This window comes from Carassius auratus, unplaced genomic scaffold (genome assembly GCF_003368295.1).
Source record: "Carassius auratus strain Wakin unplaced genomic scaffold, ASM336829v1 scaf_tig00005214, whole genome shotgun sequence".
NCBI lineage: Eukaryota > Metazoa > Chordata > Actinopteri > Cypriniformes > Cyprinidae > Carassius > Carassius auratus.
Window position 1 is genome coordinate 1,890,001 of NW_020523638.1, and position 20,676 is coordinate 1,910,676.

Genomic DNA, 20,676 nt, shown 5'->3' on the forward strand with positions numbered 1-20,676 from the left:
TGTTTAAATGTCTGAATAAATCTGAATCTGAATCTGAATCTGACTCACTATATATCTAGGCACAGCAATCTCTCCAAAACTTCAGCACTTTCCTTCCAAGTGTTTTTGGCTCGCTCTTATATCTGTCTGAAGTTCTGTACACAGTCTATGCCTCGCTGCTAAGACAACACTTTAAGATTGTGTCCACACAGGCACAAAAGTTTGAGTCACACATTGAGAGAGTCGAGGAATGCCTGTTCGGAGGTTGTAGAAGAAGACACCATTGACAGGTCTCCAGTAACTCATTGTTCAGTTTGACTGCGCCCAGCACTCCAGCCAGTCCCCAGTCCAATTCCAGCTCTGCCCAGTGGATTAAACCCAGCTTAGTCAGCTTGACAGTGTGCACTGCGTCCAGACCTTGACATATTTCAGACTAAAGCGCTTTTTGAGTGAGATGAGTTTCAGGAGACGCACTCTAGAGTGTGGGGAAAATGTGAATATTTTTCTCTCCCACCCTGTCTGTCTTTGAGTCTCTCTGACTCTTTTAAACCCCTGTCAAACTCTGCACGGTGAGGGAGACAGCAGTTTAGACATTTTTAAATTCCTCATCTGTCTCAGCTGCCATCAAACTGAATAAATGTGGGTTTGTAGTCATCATGAGGGATTCTTTAAGCTGTGGACACAAAGTCCAGAAAAACTCGAAACTGTCAAAATAATGAGAGATTGACGTCAATGCTTTGCTGCATGATTGCAGTTTTCAGGTGTTTACTTCACTTGATTTGATCCCACTTTAATATACTGGTACCTGTTGACCAAAATGACTGATGTCTGATATGTTCTAGCTTTGTGTAGCCACTCTTTTTAGTGTAGTGCACATTGTAGATGTAAATAAAGAGACTAAGTGGTCTGTAAAACAATATTTTATATTATTTTACACGCTTGTGCATGTAAACATGCTCAAAATTTCAATGCGACAAACTTTTCCAAATCTTCCTTCTAGGTCTTTCTAAGAAGCACCCATTCTAACGGCCTGAGATCTTGTAAACACAACATTTCCTGTTTTACTGATAAAAACCTGTGCACCCTGAAGCACTTCTGGAAATTGAGTAAAGCCAATCAATCAGATTGTAGGCTGCAGTTTTGAGAATGCTCTTGCCAATGTTGTGTGCACAAACAGCATACCAACTTACGGTTCAAGGACTGTCTGATTCAGACTAATAGCACCCAAACAGTTTTCTCGGTCCACTTCCAAATGAACTGTGCTATGGTCGAAGGGATAAACCAATGAATGGTTGACTTGTTTACAGTTTCTGGTTCACTTATAAAAAGGGCAGTGTGAAGGCAAAATGCACAAAGAAAACCTTTGTATTTGATCCGGCCCAAAGCAAGTGAACTAGCAGACTTTTCTGCTGTGAATACACCGTCAGGCTTTGTTAAAAATCTTAATTTGGGTTTTGAAGATGAACGAAAATAATTTTCATTTTTTAATGAACTAACCACTTAAGTTAGTATAACATGTAAATGAGCGCATAAAACCATTGACATTCAAGCAGAATGTAATAATAAACTAATAACTACATTTCAGAATGTGTTTTTTTGACAATTTTCGGTCTCCACCACTCAATGGCTGAGAACCACTGTTTTAAATTGATGCAGAAGAAAATGACCTTGGTATTGCATGACAGAGCCTGAACACGCAGGAAGTCTAGTATTCAGTGCACAATACAGATGTTATCTAATAATAACCATTGTTTTGATGTGGCCAAGAGCGAGGGGAAACTTGTTGGCACACTCTTGTGGAATCAGTATGTGCAAATCACGTTCATATCACACTCTTTGTGTGTGTGTGTGTGTGTGTGTGTTGTAGAGATCAAACTAATGAGAACCTTTGGGACTCGTGCTCTTTCTTGAGAGAGAAAGTGCATCCCATCCTTTGTACTCCCACTCAATGACACAGACTGACTCATTAATAAACCGCTACCTGAAATAAGCACGGTTTAAGGATGCTTGCTATGTGTGAATGGATTCTGCAAAAATGTGTATGTGTGTTAGGGAGAACTATTAGACATGGTGTGTGTGTATATTCATAAATGTAGGGGTGAGTGTGGGTGTGTGTGACATAATGGGTCCCACTAATGGGACTTATTATATAGATGAGATATCTTGGGAAATGAGTCATTTAGTGCCCCTCATTAATACCCAACATACAGTAATCACGCAGTTCTTTCCTTTCTGTGCCCCTTCGCTCTTTCTTTCTTTTTATTTCTTTCTAAGCCTTGCTCGGTTTCACTTTTCAGAGTACATCAAGATACGCACACTCATAAATGTCACCTATGGGCACACACAGCATAAAGGTAAATTGCAGGCATTTATTCAAAAAGTCAAGGATGTGTATGAAATGAATTATCAGCAAATAATGATAAATAATTGCATATTTTTTTCGGAATTTCTGAAAGACTTTGTGACTCATCGATGTGAATGAAACCTCAGGAGCAGGAACAACAAAGAGAAAGTGTCTCTTCAAAGATATTTGTTTTGTTTGTAATGTGACATACAATTATGCTCATATATTGAGAGTCTTTTCCCTTTATTATTAATATTATTATTATTTAAATTATATATTTTTCTTCTTCTGTGGAATCCTTTCAATCTAGTGTGAACATTTTTGTAATAATGTGGACTGTAGATGGTGAAATCTAAACTCCATGATTTTGCAGAAAGATGTAATATTGTTTTAAATTGGATGTTTTTGAAGAAACGCTGTTTTCAAAGTTTTTGCAGATTCGATCACCAAGTATCTTGCACTACTATGGGTAAATAGCATCTACAGTAACACTGTATACACACAGTGCAAAGAAAATACTGCTCTTTTCGATTTCTCAGTGTAAATGGCATCTATCTATCATTGTGATTATTTGCAAGGGGCATGTAAAGTTATGAGCATATATGTTTGTTCAGTTCAATTATGTACAGTAATAGGATATTAAGGTGTAGTCTAATAGGATATTTACTAAGAAATAATAAAATAGGGTTAGACTGTTTTTCCTTTTTTTTTTTTTTTTTTTGAATAGATTGGATTGTCCAAAATAGATTTATTATTGTCTTTTGTTTTGTTTTGTTTATTTTGTAATTTATTATTTTTTTTTGCATATGTGTGTATGTTTATGTGCTTACAGATGAGGCCTCTACCTTTTAACTCGAGTGTACTGAATCAAATTTTAATCCGAGTCCACCCAGTAGCTGGACCCAGCAGGGCTTAGGTTGGTTTTAAAATACCACTGCCAGAACCTCCTCACAACATTTACACAATATTTTCCAAACAGATGGGTGCCTGGCAGTGGCATAGCTCTGAAGCCAACCGTACCCGCAGGCACAGATGATGCCCGCACACCTGGACACACTTGTTGTCCTGCATTCAGGAAGCAGCCATTTCCACGGCAAGCTGCTCCGACAACAAAGCTGCAAACACACGCGCCCGCCACACACCAGACGATGCCTTGGGGCAGTTCCACTTCTGTTCAATTTTCCCCAGATATAAAAGTCAAGCTTTTTTTCTTTTTTTTTTCGAATCGGGGCTTGGAAGTGCAGAAGTGAGGTCTGTAATCTGCAGCGGGTCACACTTTTAGCCAAAGAGTGTTTTATTTCAGGCATCATTTGTATTCCAATCTAAATCTGACACCCCACAGCCACAGATCAGAGCGGATCGCTTCTGGTGTTTGGGCGAGGGGTGGAGGTGGGGATGGGGGTGAAAGATGAGAGGGAAGAGAGAGAAAAAAAGTTACAGTTAACTGAAGCCCCTTGAGTTAGTGGCGTGCTGTAGATTCTCTTCATCACACACTGCTGTTTTAAGCATATGAAATACAAGGTCATACCCCTTCAGAATGAGAATATGTGCATGTCAGTGTGATGGAGGGGTCCCATGAGGAGTTATCTGTGGCGCCCGCAACATGGTTATTATTGGATCAAGCTTTTAGAGAGCCTAGGCTGACAATCTCTGCTCCACTCTGATTACCTGCTAAACCAAGTCTGGTGTTTAATGTTGTGTGTATGAGCATGTTTTTAGTGGCATTGACCTGACACTTAATCCATTAATGGACTCTTGATACTTTTTTCATTTACTGTGAAATCGGTATAATTTTAATAGGATTTTTGCTGAATAGAAAGTTCAGAAAAACAGCATTTATTTGTGATAGGAATCTTTTATCAGTTTAATGCCTGAAAAAAAAAAAAAAACGATTCTTAGTGACCACAAATTTAGTAGTAGTAGCGTGTATATGCTGCCTATACATTATCCTAGCGCATATGTGTATATACTGCTTATCCTGACCTGGCCTACATTACCTTTCTTTGTTTTTTAATGCACCATTAAATATGCACCAGCTTACAAGTGACGTTACAAACCTGTACATTTGTAAAGTGGAATTTAGTTTTACTATCAATGTAATATAAAACAATTTATTGATAGCACATGATGTGCAGAAAATTATTTGAAAACATAAATTATGCATCATTCATTGAGCTATCAGCAGATTTTAGAATAAAGCAAGGAAGAACTAGCACTTCTGTTAATTTACCAAGAAGACAAAAATACTCAAATAAGGAGCAATTAATCTCCCGTAATCTATTTTACATATAGGCTAAAATCCATTGCAAATTAAAATACACAGAGGTCCTGAAATTCTTCACTGCTGTCTTTGAAAATGACACAAAGTTTGTGTTACATTTCTCTTTTGTCTAAAAGTTTATCAGTGCAACTATGAACTGTTGTGACTGAGGTATATATTAATCAATTATTTCTTTTTCTCTTTTTCTTGCCCATCTCAGGCATTTTAGAGACGAAGAGGCTGGATGTAGTTCGCACACAAGGCCCCATCCCGCAGTCACTCGGTGGAGTTACATACTATGCAGCCGATCTACCGATCTGGTGGCAAGTGCCACAGTACATCCTCATCGGTGTCAGCGAAATATTTGCTAGTATTGCAGGTAGGTGGCCCTTTGCAAAACACTGCTAAACACACATGCAAAGCTCTCAACTTCACAAACAGAGCATAAGAAGTGACCATGTTCTTGTAGCATTTTTTTTTTGTGTAATTAATCGTTTTTTGTTTTGTTTTAAGGTTTCTTGCACCAAAATATCGCACTGCATTTATTGACTAACATGTTTGCCTCTGTACCTTTTAGACCGCTTTATGTGACCATGTTATGATTAACCAACCTATTCACATTTGATACATAAATCTGAATGTGATTAGGTGTTTATATGTACATTAGACATGGACAGTCAAACCTTAATGTGTTCGTGGTTGTGGTGTCAGTATGATTTCTGAATTCCTCATTTTTGCAGCATGTCAACATAATTCACTGGTGTATTAAAATTGACGTTTTCCATGACCTGGCCCTTTTAACATTTAGTGGTTCATGAGGTGATACTGAGCCTGGAAAGACAAATTAGAGGCGATGGTCATGATGAGGAACACCTTCAGCAAAACTGTTTTTTTTTCTGTGTCCTTCAAGCTTTCAGTCTCTTCTGTGTACTGTATAGTTTTTTTTTTCTCATAGGATCATTCATCTGTCCTAATGACCATGCTAATCAATGCGTGTCCTTTTAAAAACTGCAGTAAACTCCTCTCTGCCTTGCCTTTGTGTAGTAGCTCTTGTCTGAGCCGTTGCTGAAATTGCTTGCTAAGGAATCCAAGGCTGTATCAATCAGGACCGATCGATCTGGGCTTGGCGATACATTATTGCAGTTGCGCATTTAAAATGACCAGAAAACATCTCGCTCCTGCTGAAATACACAAAGAAAGTATCAAGAAAGTCTCAAACAAGTCGGCTTGAGATTAATGAGAAAATAAATGAAAGGAAACTGAATCCATTAACACAGCATTTATAAGTAAAAACTGTGGACCTCCTTTTACCACCTTCACTGCTGAGATCTACATTAATTACAGCAATCTATGTTATTATCTTCAATGAATCTGATCCCACTTAATAAATCTGGTTTCTTAATGATTCCATCAAAAATGTGGTTTTGTACTTTTGAGGAAGGACTGCACAATTGCTAATTATTATAAATATTATGGACCCACTTTATATTAAGTGCTCTTAACTACTATGTACTTACATTTTAATTAATAATGTAGTACAATGTACTTATTGTGTACATGTTTTTACATTGTACTTATATTTTTTAAAAAAATGACATGTAATTACATCTGTATTTAATTTTGTAATTACATTTATAATTACACTGTTGACCCATACTTTACACCTTAACCCACCCCTAAACTTACCCATACCTCCAACCCTCTCCCTAACCTTACCCCATCCCACTTCAATAGCAGCAAAAGTGTTTTAAAATACAATATGAACAAAATAAGTACATTGTACTTATTTTTTTATGTAAGTACATAGTAGTTAAGGCCACCTAATATAAAGTGGGACCAATATTATTATATGTAGTTCATTAGTCTTGTTCCAAACTCAAGCCATTATCTCATGTCAGTACCTCAAACCTTTGAAATATAGTTAATCAATTATTATTATTATTTATTTTGTTTTCAAGTTGTTTATGACTTTGTGGTTTAGTGATTGTGTCAGATGTTCAATCTGTAATATTTAGTGATCCATTTAAGGCTGATTAATTTGTGAGTCCTTTAAACTGATTTGTTCAAAAGAACCAGTTCAAAATAGTCATAAATTAGTGAATCAAGCTACACTGGCCACACTGTATATTTGCTGTTGTTGTTAAACTTGTGGTTAAAGGTTGTCGTATTCCAGCTCAGTTCCCTTATTCTGGTCGTTTTCTAAAGGTTTACAGGTTAAAGTCATGGATGGAACTTGTCTTATTTGTGTGTGCTGTATCAGCTTTACATTTACCGCTGGTTGTGTGAACACCTGTATGTCGTTCATGTGCATTCTCACACAGGTTAGCATTTTCTTAACTCCCCAAACACACAGCTGTGTTTATTTTGACCCTTTAGCTTCTCTTCCAAGGTCATGTTCAAATATGCTTGTTTTCCTCTTAGGACACCACACTGGTAATTTCACACCCATTTCACACACAGAGTAAATTAAAGGCAGCACGTCACCCCTTTATGAACCAACAAGACTAATAAGTAGCATTTGGCAAAGTCAGGGAAAAACACTCCCCCGTCATGCTGAATTGTGGATAGCACAGTACTGATTACTGAATTTCTTCTCCCCCCGTTAGAAGAGGAGGTTCAGATCAGATCTTTGTCCATGTTTTTTGCTCTTCAAATAATGATGTGTTTTTGTTTTTAGTCAGGACAATCCTGAAAGTACTTTCAAGGTCTTTGATAGAAGACTGAAAGAGGAGGATGTATAGTATGTACGACTGCATTCACAGTAGTTATTTTCAGTCCTGTTATTTTATTTTTTATTATCTATTCATTTCTTTATTTAGTCTTTTAAATATCAGATCATTGAAAGGGGTCATGAACTGAGAAATCCGAATTCCCTTGATTTTTTGACATATAAGAGATCATTGTACCATAAAAACATCCTGTTAAAGAAAAACTTTCTCCTTAGTCTAAAAACAGATTATATAAAAGCCAATCTGCCAGAAAGACAGGTTGTTGAATGTGCAAATTCATGATTTTCAATAGTGTGGCTAAACACTGCCTTCACAGAATAAGACTAGTGCCTGCTTCTACATCACTATCCGTTTACCCCTGCCCACCGATTCGTGCATTATAGTGAAGTGGCAAACACAGGTCTACACAGAAACTAAACCATAACGATGGCGCCGAAAACAACAAGAGACTGTTCAGTGCCATGTTATGGAAAAACACAGTCTTTGAGTTTCCTTCCTTCTGATCCCAGTATTGGGAAAGAGTGGATGAACTTTATTTTTATGGAAAATCCAGAGATCTGATCAAGATCAGTAAGAACTTGGTCCTTTGTTCACTTCATTTTGTAATAATAATATAATAATAAACTTTATTTACCTTTAAAATGTAGCATCTCAAAGCACTTCACAAGAATAAGAATAAATAAAACATACAATAATACAAACAATGCATTAAATAAAATAAGTAAAAAGAGATTCAACAAGTAAAAAGAGAAATTTGACAACTACAAAATAATCAAGTAAAAGCTACCCTAAAAAAAGTAAGCTTTAAGAGAATATTTAAAAACTGCTTGCCTAATCTCAGCAGGCAAAGATTTCCAAAGATGTGAAGCAATTGAAGAAAATGTTGTATTACCCATAGATTTTAAACAAGAGGAACAATTAAAAGTCCGGGTTTCATTACTGGTGGGGTGAACCGTTGAGCATTACATCCATCTTGTCACGGTTTAGACATAGAAATTTTTTAGACATTAAATTTTTAATCTCAAAAATACATTGAGAAAGAAAAGTCACATTATCATCAGGTTTTGTATGTAAATAAACCGGTGTTATCTGCATAAAAGTGAAATTTAAGTGTGATTTTAAAGCGGTAAACTGTTGAGTTTATGGAATGCTGATTGAAGGGGCTAAAATATTGTTTGCGATAAGATGGGAAGGCAATTGAGTAGTAACAATTCACTAAGGTTTAGGCAAGAAAGGGGGAATTGGAAATGGGACAGATATTATTAAGATTGTTAAAGTAAAATTTGTATTTATTATGATTATTTTTTTGGTACAGGGCTCACAGCTGCCATTTTAAACGCTGCTGGAACAACACCAGTACACAGACAATAATTGACTGTATGATTCAAGACATTAAGTAGCAAAGCATGAAACCTCATTGCAAAGAGAATGAAAATTCAGTGAGAAGAATACCAGATAATTCTGATGTGGTTAAAGTAAAAATAAAAGGAGGAAAAGTAGAGATATATTAATAAGTGTGATCAGTCTTGGAACTGAAGAAATCAAGAAACTTATTACAGAGGTGAGTTAAAGCAGACACATTTGAATAACTGTTACATTTGAGTAGTTTGTTGATCCAGTCGTCTAGGGTTAGTCTGATTGTTGTCAATGATTTGTGCAAAACAAGCAGACCTAGCCTACAGTTTGAGTCTTTTATTCAAGTAAGTGGTCTTTCCCGGCCTGGTGATGGACAGGATCGCCGTGATTTTGCAAAGTAATCAACATCTTTTGATGATCCTGGATCAACATTATTGTCCATAAATCTAGACTTAACTCAATCCCTACCCCTAAACCTAACCCTACCCATAATTTATTCTTAAATCTGTGGGAAATTATAGCTAATTAACAAGGGTGAACAACCACCTTACCCTGATTTTAAGCCTAAAATATTTCCTGAAAAGTCATATCTCTGGTTGATTGATCCAGGAACATGTTGTACTTGGTCAAATCAAGCTCACCTGATGGACAGTCAAGCCAGATGTACACCACCTATGCTCCATTGTACAACACAATGCCTTCATTGCATGCAGGTTATCATTCTACCAAGTAAAAGAGCATCTGAAAGAAACAGATCATGATTTCAAAGGAGCAAGTAAGTTCAGGCCAGATGAGAGAACAGAATTTAACGAGGTCTTTGTCCTCCCTCGCATTAAATGGATAAAAAAAAACTTAAAGAAGTGCCAATAAATTCACAGAAATTAGAGGTTTCAGTAGATCTCCATTTGCGATCGTTAATTATTCGTGAATAAGACCCATTGAATTAAGATATTTTTTTTTTTCTCAATACTGCACACCCTTTGCATACAGTATTATTTTTATTTTCTCCAGGTTTTAAAAAGTTCCTAAAAAGCCTTAAATTGGAATTTAAAAATGTGTAGGAACCCTGTACAATATCTTTAATGGCAATATAGGAAAAAATACAAGAAAAAGAACAGAACTGACCAGCGATACAACCACAAATGAAAAGACCATTGTTATAGTAAGGTTTTTGTAAGTTACACCACATGAAACAATATGAATCCATTATGAACACAAAGAGTATGTTTCAAAGAACTTGGCACTGGAACATTAACTAATTTTTTTTATAAATGCCTAAATTTAAATACATGCCTGTACTTATACCCCCATAGGACACTTCTCGCTTTAATACTCTGAAAAAAAAAATATATATATACATACTCAATGCACACATCTCATGATCGTGTAGATGATTTTCAACCATAAATATCCTGGCACACAAAGTTAAATAGCAGCATTTGTTAACACAGCAGCCAACTCTAAAAGAAACAAGCAACACCTTTGTTTTCCTTTTCTCTTTCTTCTACTTTCTTACGGGGATAGTGGCTGTCCCTAACAGTTAACATCTTCATTTCATTTTTTATCTGTGGACCCAGAAAAAAATTGAAAGAAAAGAGGCACAGCGCTGGTGAAATAATATGTGTCCACAGTGGACGTACCGGCCTCTGATTGAATTTCCAGCAGAATGGGGAGATGAGGAAGGCTAAGTGTAATCTTCCGCTCCTCCATCACGTCTCCAGGGTTCGAGTATTGTGAAAGCTATAAGACGCTATCTGCACAGGCACTTTTTAAACCTGAAGAGAGCCATCAAGCTTTGAGAATCAATACAAGAGGCAGCCCGCCTACTGATCGCAGACAGCTGTGAAATGATAGAGAAATTGGAGAGGTGCGAAGACTGCATCAAAAATATTAAGATTAAAGATGCTGAATAGGATGTCGCTGCTAAAATGAAGATTAATTTTGCCTTTCTCATTTTCTTGAATAATCCTTTAACATCTGAACATGATTGGGAAAATGGCCATGGCCAGAGATTGTTTGACGCAGTGCGAATCATTCTTCGAACATCCGTCACGTTTTACAGTGTACTTGTGCATATGATTTTGTCTTGTGAATTTTGGGAATGTATCTCGAAAGAAAATGTAATCTTCTGTAACAAGGAGGCTAACATGCAATTTCACAAGTCTGTACAGTAGATCAGCTGCCGGACATTTATTCAACAGTTACAAATCAAAATATCTTGGCACTAGATTTTTTTGGGGAGAAAAAACTCCTCAACTCCATCTGGCAGCAAGACTGAGATTCAGTGTGACTGCAACAGCAGCTGAACACAGGTTTGTCTCTGATAACTTCATGTCTGTGCGGCGATGTGCTGACACACTTTCGTAGTCAGCTCTCTCCATCTCACCCCTGGTCTCCAGTGTCCCAGCCCTCCCATGAAATGCAAATGCCTCCTGATAGCACGGAGGACCCTTAAAATAAAGCCTCACCACTCCATCCCTATACCCTTGGGGAACCTCCAGGAAATTGGATGACAAGAAATGTGACAGATGTCTCTGGAAAGTTCCCTCCTCTGGCCCTATTCTGTTTGAATAAATCCTTTTTAATGGACTGGACTGCCAGCTCACTTTGTCGTGGGCTGTTGGATGACAGCGGAAGTGGAGTTGATTCAGATATGTCACATTTTTGTAGACATGCACTCGCACGTACACACACACACACACACACAAACTATGAGATGTGTGAGGACTCTAGTTTAGGGGACAGACCTAAAACCTCTTTCTTTTTTTTTTCTCCACTGGGAATTTTAATTATATATCGTTCTCTCTGAAAAGTGTTAAAGGGTAATGTTTTTTCAGAGAAAGAAAAATCGCCCACTACCTGACTCTGCGAGGGGGAAATGAAAGCAGAGCATTTCAAGTTGAACTTCTTTCCTTGGTTTTGAATAATTTAGCTCTGAACTTAGAAAAGGTCAAGTTAGATATTTTATTTTTCTTCATGCGTGATATTACAGATGGTTGTGTCATTAGACTTGTTGCCATGCTCACCACATTGAGACACCTTGTGGATTTCCTTTTTTCCTCTCTTCCACCCTTACACCGTCTCGGCTACTTAACCAAAGCAAGGCATGTCTTTTGTATTAGGGTTCAATTATTAATCGATCCAGTGATCTCAGGTCTTCATCACATGGCTTTACACTGTTTTGACTCCCACATGGGAGGACAGGATTGTGAGGTTTGGTAGGTAGCAAGTCAACAATAAAAATTGTAAAAACAAACTAAAGAGGAAACATACAAAGGTCAAGACTTACATTACAGGGTCAAGACTTATATTAGTTGAACCAAGAACCATATTAAATGTACACATACATTAACGTTCAGAAGTTTTATGAGCAGCAAATCAGCACCGTCGCAAAGAATATGCATTGTGCATATATATTATGCCAAAGCTGAATTTTCAGCATCATTACTCCAGTCTTCAGTGTCGCATGATGATCCTTCAGAAACCATTCTAATATGCTGATTTGCTGCTCAAGAAACTTCTGAATGTTAATATATGTGAATATTTAATATGGCACTTGGTTCAAATAATGTAAGTCTTGACCCTGTTTGACCTCACCTTTGCATGTTTCCTCTTTAGCATGTTTTCAATCCTGTCCTCCCATGTCAAAACGGTGTCAAGCCATGTGATGAAGACCTGAGATCGTTGGATCGATTAATAATTGATTATGGGTGAGGGAAGTGACAGACAGCCAAGTATGGTGACCCTTACTCAGAATTCGTGCTATGCATTTAACCCATCCTAAGTGCACACGCACCATGAACGCACACCCGGAACAGTGGGCAGCAGTTTAAGCTGTGGCGCCCAGGGAGCAGTTGGGGTTCGGTGGCTTGCTCAAGGGCACCTCAGTCGTGGTGTTGAAGATCAAGAGAGCGTTGCGCATTCACTCCCCCCACCTTCAATTCCTGCTGGCACGAGACTCGAACTTGCAACCTTTGGATTATGAGTCTGAATCTCTAACCAGTAGGCCACGACTCTATATATATATATATATATATATATATATATATATATATATATATATATATATATATATATATATATATAAATAAAATAAAGTAAAAGGTTATTTTAAATTAATGTAATAATTGCCAGTGATTTTGCCAAATAAATGCAGCTTTCATTAGCTTAAGTGACTTTTAATGACAGCTGCTTCCAGTGGGGTTTGTTACTCATAGAGGTCAATGCATTAGTCAATAGAGTCATAAAAAGTACCTTTAGATTCAGATTCCTATATTTATGCACAATAATACAACCAAATAATGTAAATCCATTGATTTTAGAAAAACCTCACGAAACCTCACAAGCTCATACAATTTTCTTAGTTTTCACTGATTTTGAACAGTTGCTGTTGTTTTAATGGTGTTTCTTGAGCCCAGGGCTTATCAAGCATCCGATCGTTGTCATCTAAGGATGCAGACACAGTCTCTATGACACAAAGAGCACTCAGAAAAGGTCAGGCATGCCTGCGGACAGCTAAAAACATTGTAATAGAGCAGCCGTATTCCTTCATCTCTCTATTTCGCTGCTCTTTCTCTCTCTGCCCCTCCTGCCTCCACATCTCCTAATGTGCGTTTGTTCCAGAGGAGTGTGAGCGTGGGATTGTGGGATGGGATGATCTCTTTTGCTCTGTTTGGTGGAATCCTTCCCTCTTCTTTTTAGCTGTTTTGCCCTTGTGCTCTCTCTCTCTCTCTCTCTCTCTCTCTCTCTCTCACTCTTTATCTTTCTATTAAACAAGATTCATGGCCTAACCAGGCTCAGTAAGCGAGTCTGACAGTTGTGCCCACAAGCCATAATTTAAAAAATGACAAGTTTGAGGTGCCATGAAATTATCAATGTCAGCCAGCAGGCAGCCAGCACTCAGGGTTAAAAAGAGATTTGATCTTTTCTTTCTCTTCTTCTGCGTCCTTGCTACATCTACTATTTTTCTGAACTACTTCATCTTTTCTTCCCTTCACTCAGAATCCTCATTATAGTACTTTTTTATACCTCTTTCTCTTTCCCTGTCTCTTTCAGTAAATATTTAGGGATGTGTGCTGATTTTGAGTCACTCTGCTGCCAGACCTTTAGAGTACTACGGATGTATGAACACACACGCACACAAACACACACAAACACACATTCACCTCCAGACATGTTATAGCAATTGAATTCCTGTTTTTGTCTGATGTCTTCTGAAGAGGTTTTCATGTTTGCTTTATAAGGACGTTAACAATGTACGGAGAACTAGGAATGCCACTTAAAAATGATCATAGATCAGTTATCATTTTATTCTTTCAAATGTATGTAAATAAGTCACAAATTAAAAAATACATATGCATGTGAATTTAATAATAATAAAAAAAGATTTTAAATAAAAATACAAAACATTTACTCATTTAAAAAAATTAACCTTTTACATTTTTATTTTAAAAATGCTTTAAAAAAGATTAGTACTTTTCTTTTTATTTTTAAATGTTGCATGTAAAGTGAATTAACCAGTTATTGTTTCATTATTTAAAAAAATGTTTTAAATAAATTTGTCACTTTAGTGTTTTTATTATTATTATTATTATTATTATTATTATTATTATTATTATTATTATCAGTGCATTTATAATTAATTTCTCCTTTTTATTTTAAAGTGGTGGTCCTGGTCCACCAAATCACCGAGTGAATTTGCTAAACATGCACATACAGTATGTGGCATATCAGGCTCTGTATGCTTACGTTTAGCGCTGCAACATGTTTAAGTCATTGACTTTTTTGCAAACACTCCTCCTTTCTATGCAAAAGAGGCTCATTATAGATCGTTTTATTCGTAAAAGTCAGAGCTTTTCCAATTCATTCGTAGTATCCCCCTGCGTCTTTGTCTGTGAGCACATGCTGTTACAAATGAAACTGCTCGTCATTTTTTTTTACCGTAATCTTTTCCCCAAGACTGTGTTTTTTTGTATGTGCATAGAATCCCTTGGCTGCTTTGAGGTTCTGATCATGCATTCGATGCAAACTTCAGACTTTCATCACTGACTTCTGCATCATCTTGTGTTTGTAGGTCTGGAGTTTGCCTACTCCGCAGCTCCTCGCTCCATGCAGAGTGCTATAATGGGCCTGTTCTTCTTCTTCTCCGGCATCGGCTCCTTTGTGGGATCGGGACTACTTGCTATCGTCTCTCTCAAAGCCATCGGCTGGATGTCCTCGCATAAAGACTTCGGTAAGACTTGTGTGAGAGAGAGCATTAAAAGGTAGAACAAGATACGTGAATAGCACTGCACAGCATGTCTGGGATGAAACCGATGTAGCTCACCTATTATTTAAGCAGTGTGTCTTTTTGAATGAGTGTGTGCATGAATATAAATGCAAGAGTTTGGGGGTCAAGATTTGCCTGCATTAAGGGGGACCAAATGTCCCCATAATGAGCATAAAACCTAAACTTAGATGCACTGTGGGGACATGTGAGGGCTTGATAAGCATACTTAATTATGACTTAATAATGCAGAAAGGTTTGTGCAAGGGTCAGAAAGGATAAAAAATATATAATTTAGCTCTGTATAAGCAATAAAAGTCCTATTCCAGCAGCTTGGCTGTCTAAGATACAGACCTTTGATTTCATTGTTATTTATAAATGTTAAAATTTCCTGAAAATCGATGACTTGCATGTTCCATGTTGATGAATGTAATCGATGATGAAAGATGGTCCCTGATCAGCATTCTGTTTAAATGTGATGTGTTGTAATTATGCTAAAGGAGCGGTCGTACCTTTCATTTCTCGGGTCGTGTCAGAGATGAAGTGACGAGGCGAGCACATGTGCTTGATTGATGATGTGTGTATTATGTGTGCGTGTACACGTACAACAGCTTGACCCTAAACCCAGAAGGTGATTGCCCATTCAGCCACTGTTTATATCTGAGTCCGTATCCCCTATTTTGTTGGTCAAAAATTGACCCAGAATTTCTTAAATAAATGTCCCTAGTCTAACTGTTCATCAGTTGTCAGTACATGCTGTTATTTTGTAGAAAAAATGGTTGTTTTCACACAATTTCATCAAAGTTTAATAACTCTACAATACCTCCTAAAGGCAAAAAAATAAATATCAACCAATAATATCACGGCCTATGCTTCACCCACTTTTCAGGATCCAATCAAATCCAGATGAAGTAAATCAAGTTCTGTCCTACTTTTTACTGCTGAATAGTGTTTTGCTTATAAATGTGCCACATTCTGTTAAATGTGTTGACAGTTTCGTGTTGTCTGGCGTAAAGTAAACTTTTGAAGAGTCAGGAGAAAGAGAGCGGTACCAGTGCCAGGTCTTGTATTATGAATGCACATGCAAATTAATGGTCATGTCAGGCTTACACCAAAATTGGTGTGTAAATCTGTCGCAGAGGGGACGATGAATGAGACCGTAGATGGATGTGATTGCCATTGCGATGACAGCTCAATGGTCCAGATGTACTCCCACCAATTCTGTGTATCTGAGGCAAATGAACAGTTTATGCACAAACTAATTCAGCACCCATTAATACAGCACACAAGACAGGTGTGAGGCATTTCTGCTAATGGCAGCAGTGAGAGTACATGTACTTTAAATCTGTCCCTCTTTGCTCTGTTTGTTTGGTAAGCATCATTGGGATATTTGAGTGGGTCTTATTATGAATTATATGACACATTGCTTTTTTCCCCCTTCTAATTTTTTGTGATAGAAGAGAGAGGGCAGGAAATCAGAAGTTAAAGAAACAGAACTGACTCTGAAGGAACAGTCAGACTCAAACCTGCAATGGTCATAGAAGCACCACATGCTTTAATATGAATTATGTAGTTCATTCCTGTTTTAATTTTTTTATTTCACTATTCCATTTTTAGTGATGAAGTAGAGTCTAGCGAGAGGACAGGAAATTATGAGGACAAGTGGAAAGAACAGATTCAGAATGTGATTCAGCCAGACTCAAACCTACCACTTGCATATGAGCACAACATGCTTTAATATGATTTTTTCTTTCTTTTTTTTTCACAAAGTGCTATTTTTTATTTTCATTTTTGCCAATTTTAAGTCAATGGCCATGCTCTTTGAATGTTATATCTTATCTGCATATTGGAATGTTCAGGTATTTTTATTCAAGTAGTTGATCAAGTAGACACTGCTTGTCTGCACTTTAACTACGCATGTCCCATCATTTTTGATCTCTCTCATGCTGCACAACTGGAATCTGCTTTTAGCTGGTGTGCCATCAGTGCTGGTGTCTGCAGCTGGGTAAATAGTGACCGTGATGTGCGTGTGTTTTACAGTAATCAACTCAGCTGCAAAAATTATATATAAATAAATAAAGGAAAAATCAAAAAGAGGGAAAGGGCAAATTAAATTAAAATTATTATGGCAGTGCATCAAAATTCAGTGTCATAAGTTTGCCAAAAAGAACATTTTACGCACCATTTACACATCGTTTCGTACCAACTAACATTTTGAAAACAAACATTTTCATAAATTTGAAAGTTTACATCAGAACGGCTTTACAAACGATTTACACAGAAATTTGTTCTGCTCGTGTTTAATGATGCCCATTACATGCATATGTTTAAATCATTATATGTAAATTAAATGTTAATTTTAGTTGCCAGTGGTGATCTCAGCCAAAATATGTCTTGCTTATTAATATTTTTGGTCACAAGTGCAACTGTTTTAGGCGCAGTCTGGAGCCTTGGACTTGTAATCTGTGCGGTGTGTCAGGCCAAACATTCTTGTCAGAATTAGTGATAGTAGAAAGAACAGGAAATTATGAGGAGAATTAGAAGAAACAGAATCAGGATATGATGCATCTAAGTCAGATTCAAAACTGAAAATTCCTTATATTTCTCTCATTCTCTCTTCCTCCAAGTGAAGAAGAAATGGCACCTGTAGACTATCATACACTAGTGAAATCTGAATTAGATGCCCAGGATGACTTTGTGTCTGAACAACAGGAAGGATCAGTCTGGGTTTCATGTTGTTGTTTTTTTATTTTTGGCCAGCAACATAATGTTATTCTTTATCTCTGCTGGTTACTCCATTACTGTTCTCTCTCCGTGTTTCCTGTGGTGTTGGACTCTGCAGGAAACGAAGTGAGAGAGTGAATTATGCAGCGCTGAGAAGAGAACTTTCAAAGTGAATGTACACACAGATGCTATCCAAGCCTGTGGCATGCCTGTGGATGCATATACAGACTCCAACTTTTATGGGATCAGACGCACAGGTATTAATCACTAGCTGCAGGGCCTGATTACCCAGCATTCAGCTCTGTAGCACACTATCTAGCACTTATTTTCACAAATTTGAGCATCCTCCCATTATACCATATAGCAGATCAGACCTACCTCTCAAGATGCCTTCGAGAGTGAGTTTGACACTCACTCTCTTACTGTTAAAATCAGCACTTCACAATAATCTTTGCAACACTGGAGGCAGTCGCGTACAGGGCTATCGGCTACCACTTACACAACATCATGGGGTCACTTACCGTACTGATCACCTGAGAGCTTTCATGGTCCCCACAGGCTATCAGGTGTCAATTTGCAACTTTTCGTACATCCATGTTAATCGTATTCTGCTTTTGGCATGCTAAATGCAAAGGACAGACACTCTCCACTTGCGTTTATCATGTGTTTTTTAGTTTTTGGGATATTTTTTAATGTGTCTAGTGTCCTTTACATACCATGCTGCAACAGTTGTTGGACAGTTAATGTGCTAAAACTCCTCTCAGATATGCATTTTTCATGCATCTACACTTGTATTGTTTTCTTTGAGTGTCTCATGCCATGAGTACTGCGTTTTTAAAATATAAAGTAACAAAAAACTTTTAAAAACCCGTCTGGAGACTCCTGTATTCTGTCCAATTATGTTGTTATTCTTGCGTCTTATGTAAAGTTACCTTAAGAAACATAATCTGGGTCAAGTGAACTTAAAACCAGCAGTTACAGTATAGAAGCTTCCTACAGTTTACCCAAAAAATAAAATTCTGTCATCATTTACTCACCTCAAGTTGTTCCAAACAAGTGACTTTCCTTCTCCTGCTGAGTACTAAAGAAGTAGGGATGTACATTTTGGTTATTTTTCCTTATTGACAGCCATGTTTAACCGACAAGATTATTTTAAATTTGAATTGAATTAAATTAGAAAGAATAAGTTAAATTTTTATTTAAATAATAAATTAAGCAAATTTACAAAAATCGAAATTGCATTATGAAAATTTACACACGTTATTTTTTTTTTTTTTTTTTATTGTGAATATACACAAATAAAAGTAATCCATTTACAATTCTGATTATCTTTATGAGTAAAAGTAGTAGTTGTTTCCACTGTTTGAAGGAGAAAATTCAAGTGATTGCTGGCGCCGCATACATGCACACAGTTAAGCTTTGCTGCTGTACCTTGACAGTGCAGCCTGTTCATTACCATAATAAAATACTGCCAGTAAAACATACATATAAAAAAACACACTGCTCAGTTTAAATATGTAGTAAAATCTGTGCCGTTAAGTGTTATAACCGTACGGCCGTGATGTTATGCAAAACATTTTTGTGAAGTAGGCTACATAAGAAATAATAATTTGGCAGGTACATTCAGGTACATTGTGAATATGGAAACATTTGATTTTGTGTCAAATGAGAGACTCAATATTGGTTTCAGTTTCGTTTTAGCCTAAATTAATTCATTTTGGCTTGTCGTTTATATAGCTATTTATTTTAAATTAATATGAAATGAATTAAAGAGAGGCAGATCACAGAAACTTCTGACTATTTCAATATCAATATTACAATATTAATATATAAAATACAAATATATTCTACACATTTACATGTTTTTTTTCTTCTACTCAACACTAGTTGCTGTTGTATGTAACCACAGCACATGACCTTCTGAAACCCCCACATCTAGAAATCCTGTGTAAGAAACAAGGTCCTGTCCAAATCAATACACAATCACAGACGTCAGATGATAAGACTTGTAACTGAAACATCATCTCGTCCAGACGGGGCTCTAGTGGTGATCTTTAAGAACACAATGACAACAGAAGTGCTGTCGACTCTGATTTTGCTCCATGTGAAGTGAAAAGTTACTGCTGGTAACTTTGATGTGTGTTGTAGATTTGCCCTTTACAGCAAACTTTTCTAACAAACCTTTTGCTCTATTTCACAGAAGTTTTATTACTTTTTCACCAATGTATGATGTAGACTTTGATAAATATTTTCAGAGACATTTTCCCCAAATCCTTTATTTTATCTGAGGGACTGCAGGTGTCTCCAGGCACGGTTTCGCCTCACAGTATTGGTAAAATATATTCTTTTAAATCTCTTCTTTGGACTCCCAGGGAGCTCCTTCGTTTTTCTTTCTTTCCCACGAGGTGAAACTTGACATGTCAGTCTGTCTGATCTCAGGTCAGCTTAAAAACATGCAAAAACCAGAGGGCCTGCAGACATGACCCTCTCTTCCTGGTCTAGAATCTGTATCTGCCACTTACAGAAATGTCAATGTTTTAATCGAGGTCAAGAGTCTCAGGAAAGAAGAGAGTCTGTTCACTGAATATGACAAAAGAAAAGAAAAGTGTTTTTTTTAAAGGAGTGCAGACAAAGGAATTTGAGTCAGAACAAGGAGATAATAGTGAAACATGTTGGTGTCAGCTTTATTCTGTACCTAGCCTCGAGTCATTTAGAACATGAAAACTACCATACAAAAGTTTGGTATTATTCTTATTCTTTTATATATATAGAAAAAAGCTGCATTTATTTATTTGAAAATATAGTAAAAACACAGTATTGTGAATATTATTTCAATTTAAATGAAATGTTTTTAATTTAATATATTTCAAAATTAAATTAATTCCTGTGATGGAAGATGTGGGTTTTCAGCAGCCATTACTCCAGTCTAATCTTTATTGTCACATTATCCTTCATAACTCATGCTAATATATATATATATATATATATATGTATATACCATTTATTCTTGGTGTTGACA

The 20,676-nt window shown here is 36.8% G+C and overlaps 1 protein-coding gene across 1 annotated transcript in view; it reads left to right on the forward strand.

Annotated features, from left to right (window-relative positions):
- The window catches only part of LOC113070745 (solute carrier family 15 member 4-like), a 45,018-nt gene that overhangs the window by 16,160 nt on the left and 8,182 nt on the right, over positions 1 to 20,676 (forward strand). The window contains exons 7-8 of the mRNA XM_026244166.1: positions 4,804 to 4,962; positions 14,742 to 14,900. Of these exons, the coding sequence (XP_026099951.1) occupies positions 4,804 to 4,962; positions 14,742 to 14,900 (318 nt within the window). The remainder of the gene's footprint in view (positions 1 to 4,803; positions 4,963 to 14,741; positions 14,901 to 20,676) is intronic.